Raw genomic sequence first — 6,476 nt, 5'->3', positions numbered from 1 at the left:
TGCCAAAATGCTTTACGAGTTGGAACTCTTTCACTTATGCGCCGTGCTTGTTGATGTTTCTACTTTGAGTTAGTTACTTGTGCAAGCAAGGTTGTTATCTCACTTTCTGTAAGTGTCTCATGCTCCATAAGAGCATCAGCTAGTGCATGAAGTTCATGACCGTGTCAGGTTAGATAGTATTTGCATTGCTGTAAGCCTTTTCAAGCAATAATAACTTTACCTCATTCTCGAAAAGAAGCTTTATTTCTGAGTTCATGTTTTCCCCACTTTTGTATAATTGTGAGTGACATTACCAACTTCATTGTTCATACCATATTGAGTTGCCATTTCCTTTCGACTTTACTTGCCCTTTCAAGATCTGAGGTTGTACCAGAAGTAATTATGTTTCTTCCAAAGATGAGCTCTTTCATCAGCCCTACCTCTCATGCAAATATCAAGCTCAACAAGCATCTGTTTACTATGCAGTGCCTGCACTTAGCAGAAGGCGTGCCGGTGCCTGTGTCTATGTCAGTGTCCAATTGATACTTGTTTTACCCTTCTCGGGAAGTCGAGTAACCATGCCAAGATAGAGTTATTCCACAAGGGACTATTGTTGACTTGACAGCACAAATGTTAACTATGTTTGAAAGCTCGGTACCAGAGAATCCTATTGTCCCTAGTGCTAGGATCTTCATATCAACATGACCATCCTTCACAATATGTAGAATTTCATTTTGATTGATTGCAGATAAGAATCAGAATTTTAAATAGTGGAATGTGAATCATAATTGCATGTTCTACCTAGGACAGGAACAGCACTAATGTGGAATGGCTAGCTAAATGTATTTGTGATGCTCACTTGTGCATTTTTGGAGGTAGGGAAAGTTCCAAGTGAGGTTGTAGTAAATGACAACAATAACCTTTGTGAAGGTATTTCAAAGCTACATCTAACCTCATGCTCTGCCAAAGATAACAACCATGCAAAACATCTGGTGTAGCATTTAGCATGTTGTTCCCATACATACATGTAACAAAGGTCAAGAGTTTAAAGAACTAGTTTTTTAGTACATGAAAAATATAAGCTTAAAAAGTTGGTTGCGTGCATCAACGAAAATTGCAGATCCACAAGAATCATTGGGGCAAAACTAGCAAATTAATAAAACAACTACAGCAAGTATCTGAAAAAATGTAAAAATAGTTGGTGTAATGCTTATAAAACATTGGAATTGTGTATCACTCATAATAGTCAATATTGAATTTTAATTAATCTATTTATCGGTAGATTGAAATTTTTCATATGTAAAGCTCCCTAATTTGCTATGTGAATCCAAGGAAAACAATTCAAGAATCATCACATGCGTATGATTTGTCTCGTGAGCTTAGCTCAGTTGACAGAGATATATGCATTATATATGTCAGGGTTCGGGGTTCGAAACTTGGTCATCCCACTTATCCATCATAGTTTTTTTTTTTGTTAAACCAAAGGTATCCTCCACGTGCAACTGCATAGACTAATCCCGGGTTGACCTATCCCAACAAATGCTTCTCAATACGCACCAGCCGGAGATCCACCGTAGGAATTATAATCACTAGACTTGACAAAAAAATGTTTCAACTGAATCAATTAATATATGTGTTTGATCTGCTAAAAATACGGGATTGACTAGACAACTTTTGTTGTACCCTGTTTGATTTGAAACTAGTTATGGGACTCGACAAATTAGGTAGCAAGGGACATGACAAAAACAAAAATTTTTGTCCCTCACTGAACCACATGACAACTATAAAAAATACGAAAATACTCATTTGAGTTTCGAATATAAAAATAGCATCGCCCTATTTCTGTCTGATACAAGAGACATGACAAAAACAAGAATTTTTGTCTCTCACTGAACCCCATAACAACTATAAAAACTACTCATTTATTTTCGAATATAAAAATATTATCGCCCTATATATATTAGATACAATTTTGTCATGTTGTATTATCTTGTTTTGTCTATACTTTTTTGTCCGGAAAATGCATTTCTAAACCGGAAGGAAAAGATATATGGTTCGTTTGAAATATTAAAATTTGAGCAAGGGTGTTTTTATATAGTATTGATTTTTTCTATATTAGTACTCTAAAAGATTTTTTTTTATTAATTATTGGATAAATTACTCACAATTCTTCAAAAATAATTTATGTCCGATCCTTTTTATCAAGCCCATGCTATTATGATAGGAACAACAAGGATTAGTAAGAAATTGTGAGATATAGCAGGCATAGTCGATAACACATAACAAGGATTTGTTGTGTATAGGACCCATCATGTGTTTGTAGAATTGTCTCTGAGAGAGTTGATGAAATAGAGGTAAATGTGTTACTTTATTTGCAAATTAAGCATACATGGTGAATATATGTAATGCTAGGATTCATGGATCCTACTAAAACTAATGTTGGTAGCCGATCCTTGTCTCTCCCTCAAATGGTTCCTTGGATCTTCTTGCGGTGGTGGGTTACAGGTGTTTAGCTTTTGGAGTGCTTTCTTGTATAGCTGTGTGTTTTTTTTAGATGTTGTTCGGTGTTGACGGGATGTACTTCAGGTACCCCTTTGTACTCTGAACTTTCACTTGTTCTTTTTGCGTTTATATAATATATTTTACCATTAAAAAAAAAATGTTTACATGAATGGTTTTCTTTTCTCTCATTTGTTATTTCTTACTAATTACTAATTATATATGATTGTATCCGAAATATTTTGTGAATACTTGGAACGAAGCTTACAATCTTGAAGATTGCTTTTATTCATATATTCTGATTTTGTCATATCTTTTAATATAATACAAACAAGCTTGTTAAGGCAATCGTGAAATGGTGATCACTCATACTAAACTAAGAAATTGTTGCCAAAAACATGAAATTATTCCAAGCCCTCACCGATAAGTCTGCTGCTATTGCATAACTCTGCCATGGATATCTTTGTTTCCTCTTGTTGCATTATCGTTAATAGCATTCTTTACAAGATTCTCTAGTTTCAAATTCTGCATATCTTCTCTTTTGCATTCTTAAAACCAATAAGCTAGAATGCCTCCTGGTTTCATTATATTCTTTTCATCTTTCTGCCAATCAAGAGATGAAAATTTTGACCTCGGATTCATATAAAGCATTTTCTTGTAAATGTTTCTCTCATTTTTTTGGAAGTCCAAAGCTCCTTTTGAACTCGAGTCTTTTTGCTGAATGATAGCAGTGTTGTTAAGTGGCTGCCATGGTGCTATGGTATAGCGGCTTTACAGCAAAATGCCATACAATGGCTGTAGAGTTTCTGGTTTCTGGTTTCTCGTACCAGCCTAGGAAAGGTACTTTTGCCATAGCGGTTTTGGCAGTGACAGCAGATATGGTGCACAAAGCAGCGGTTATCATAGTTATCAGTATCTTACGATAAATTCTAGTCATGCACATTTCTTTTGTCATTTGATTTATGAATTTTTTTATTATTTTTGAAATAGTTAATGTTAGTAATTAGCATTGTTAGTTTTTTGCTAAAAGTGGGAATCGAACTCATGACCTCCTTATCCCTCCACTCTTTATCTCATCCACCCCAAACATCCTTATATCTCCCGATTTATGACTTAAATATTGAATTTTGAAGTTAGTATATGATATATTAGTTTATAATTTACTCACTTGTTTTCACTTAAAAATGTCATTTTTATATTGTTAATATATTTTACGATTCATAATAATATTCAATTTACGATTGATGTGAAAACTATCAGTGACGTTTTTTTGTTTTACTTTAAGAATCTCTGACATTTCCGAGACCACTCATCGTGCTTTGAATGTGGTGCGAACATTGGAATTCGGAATGCCAGACATGCCTCGCTCACGTTTTATACGTTGGTGTTTTATACAAATACAAACCCAACACCGGTTCAAGATCCATTTGATTGAACACCTCCAGCCTTGCATAGGAGACCATTCTCGAGGAACTATTCATCTTAGGAAAATGAATGTTTTGGTTTTCTCAGGTAACCTCTTTGTTCCTATGCCTTGGTTTCTTAGGTAACACCTCGTCATCTGATCTTTCCCGGATCTGAGTCTTTGTTAAGTCCTCTTTGATATTTGTTTAGTGGTTTTCAGTTTTCTGTTTGTTATGTGGCTTTATTATACTTTTTTTCTGTGTGCATATATTATATTTATTATATTCTCCATGGTTTTATGCTTTTGCCATAGCCAACTACTCCGTCTGCGATATTTATATGGCAGAATTTTTGCTTTCCTTTGGGAGCTACCATCCACCATTAATAACATTGGATGGCAGTCCTCAATAGGATTCATTGCAAATGACTTGTTGGTCCAAGTCATTTCCCCCATAATTGCGACAGTGATTTAGTAGATCGCAAGCAAGTAGGAACGAATCCAAATAAAGGTTAAGGGTGTGAAACTATAACACAACGAATCCAAATAAAGGTTAAGGGTGTGAAACTATAACACATGATAAATAAGATATTTGACAGATCTCTGAAACGGGAAAATATTTAGATGCACTGATGATAATATTATCATATGGAACAATTTGTTTACAGTTCTTAGTTACCTTTGGTTTTTACCTTTTTCAGATCTATATAAAGGTTGAGCATTCTTTGCTTTTGTTTTCCTCTCTTTGCTATTTTTTTCTCGCTTTTACATTTTTATCATACTTCTACTAGCAGAGAGATAGTCACTGTCGTGCCTGTTTGTCTGCTTTTTTTCTTGTTTTCCCTTTATCCTAACAACTTGTCATTAATTTTAGGTTTGGCAAAAGCAATGGTGCCTGTTGCAAGGGTTCAATCCTGGTGCATAAGACATGAAGAATTCATTGTCATTTGAAGGCATTGAAGTTGTGGATTAATATTCCAAATCTTTGGAATTGGGGATGAAGCCGTCGGTCCTGAAATTTTAATTAAAATGTATTATCTTGACTTTATTTTGGTACATTATTATTTGATGTATTCTGGATCAATAATTTTTCGCACATCAATTTGGCATCAATAGTGGCCTCTTGAACTTGTCTAATTTACATGCCTTTTGTTTTATCTTTTCCTTATTAATCTCATTTCTTTCAGTACTATTTTAAAAAAGAATGTAGATTTATTTATCCAACAATTGTTATGAAAGTGATGCTATCTGTATGAAAATTTCAGTATGAAAGCGATAAGAAATGAGAACTAAACAATCAGGATCGTTACGATTCATCAGAGAGAAATTTATTAACATACACATCACTCCCTCCTTCTTGCATTTCACGTGTAATCGATATGTAATGTTAATCATTTCCCTATCTATCCGTGATTCATGTTTACACTAGACTTGTCTATCCCATTTCTTGAGCAAAATTAGAAGCCTCTGGCTAGCAGAAATTCCTGTCCTTCTCTCTGTTGAAAATGCCAAAATGCGTTAAGAGTTGTAACTCTTTCACTTATATCATGCTAATTCTTTTTCTGTTGTTGATGTTTCTGCTTTGAGTTAGTTACTTGTGCAAGCAAGGTCTTTATCTTACTTTCTGTAAGTGTATCATGCTCCATAAGAACATCAGCTAGTGCATGAAGTTCATGACTGTGTCAGGTTAGAATAGTATTTGCATTGCTGTAAGCCTTTTCAAGAAATAATAACTTTACCTCTTTCTCTCGAAAAGAAGGTTTGTTTCTGAGTTCATGTTTCCCCAATTTTGTATAATTGTGAGTGACATTACCAACTTCATTGTTAATACCATATTGAGTAGCCATTTCCTTTCTACTTTAATTTCCCTTTCAAGATCTGAGGTTGTACCAGAAGTAATTATGATTCTTCCAAAGATGATCTCTTTCATCAGCCCTACCTCTCATGCAAATATGAAGCTCAACAAGCATCTGTTTACTATGCAGTGCCTGCACTTAGCAGAAGGCGTGTCCGGTGCCTGTGTCTATGTCAGTGTCCAATTGATACTTGTTTTACCCTTCTCGGGAAGTCGAGTAACAATGCCAAGATCGAGTTATTCCACAAGGGACTATTGTTGACTTGACAGCACAAATGTTAACTATGTTTGAAAGCTCAGTACCAGAAAATCCTAATGACCAGGTGTTGGAGCCACCTCTTTTACTGTTGTTGTAAGAGCAGGTGTTGGAGCCTCCCCTTTCACTGTTGTTGTTATATTTTGTTGTTTCTTTCTGTTTTTCCTTTTATTTTTACGTTTAGTTCGCCCGCCGACTGTTCTCATCATTTTCAAATCCCTGGAATGTTGTCTGAGAATGCTTCAGAGTCAGAAGCTGCTGGAGTGTAATCACTAGAATGATGATCTTATAACCAAAAGAAATCAATCTTTCTCGATTAATCTTTTTGCACCTCATTCTTCGTGAATCAGAAAAATCTTTTCTCAATCAAGTTTGAATTTTTTCGTTATTGGAGTCTTCTACTTCATTCTTTTTACTTAATTTCTTTAATTTTCCGTTATTCCTCGGTTTTCTAAGATCCGACCCATTTTCTCATTGATTGAATG

The 6,476-nt window shown here is 34.8% G+C and overlaps 1 protein-coding gene across 2 annotated transcripts; it reads left to right on the top strand.

The window, feature by feature from the left end:
* Positions 1–2,003: 2,003 nt before the first annotated feature.
* LOC123917247 lies at positions 2,004–5,037 on the top strand. 2 transcript variants are annotated; one of them, XM_045968916.1, is made up of 4 exons: positions 2,004–2,333; positions 2,485–2,565; positions 3,764–3,990; positions 4,755–5,027. In XM_045968916.1, exons 2-4 carry the CDS (start codon positions 2,534–2,536, stop codon positions 4,829–4,831), a joined length of 336 nt encoding a protein of 111 aa, XP_045824872.1. In that variant the 5' UTR covers positions 2,004–2,333; positions 2,485–2,533; the 3' UTR covers positions 4,832–5,027. The 2 variants fall into 2 exon arrangements, with proteins under 2 accessions (XP_045824872.1, XP_045824874.1); XM_045968918.1 differs by having other exon boundaries at positions 2,004–2,565; positions 4,755–5,037.
* Positions 5,038–6,476: the final 1,439 nt, after the last annotated feature.

Source organism: Trifolium pratense, linkage group LG3 (assembly GCF_020283565.1).
Source record: "Trifolium pratense cultivar HEN17-A07 linkage group LG3, ARS_RC_1.1, whole genome shotgun sequence".
NCBI classification, from domain to species: domain Eukaryota; kingdom Viridiplantae; phylum Streptophyta; class Magnoliopsida; order Fabales; family Fabaceae; genus Trifolium; species Trifolium pratense.
Note: the sequence above shows the minus strand (reverse complement) of the source record. Positions and strands in the feature narration are given on the sequence as shown.

Excerpts from the sequence above, each read along its gene's own strand:
- LOC123917247 (XM_045968918.1), top strand. The coding sequence starts at position 2,534 with ATGTTGTTCGGTGTTGACGGGATGTACTTCAG. Across the intron at positions 2,566-3,763 it reads GTTGACGGGATGTACTTCAG|AATCTCTGACATTTCCGAGA; the intron begins GTACCCCTTTGT and ends TTTTACTTTAAG. Across the intron at positions 3,991-4,754 it reads GAATGTTTTGGTTTTCTCAG|GTTTGGCAAAAGCAATGGTG; the intron begins GTAACCTCTTTG and ends CATTAATTTTAG.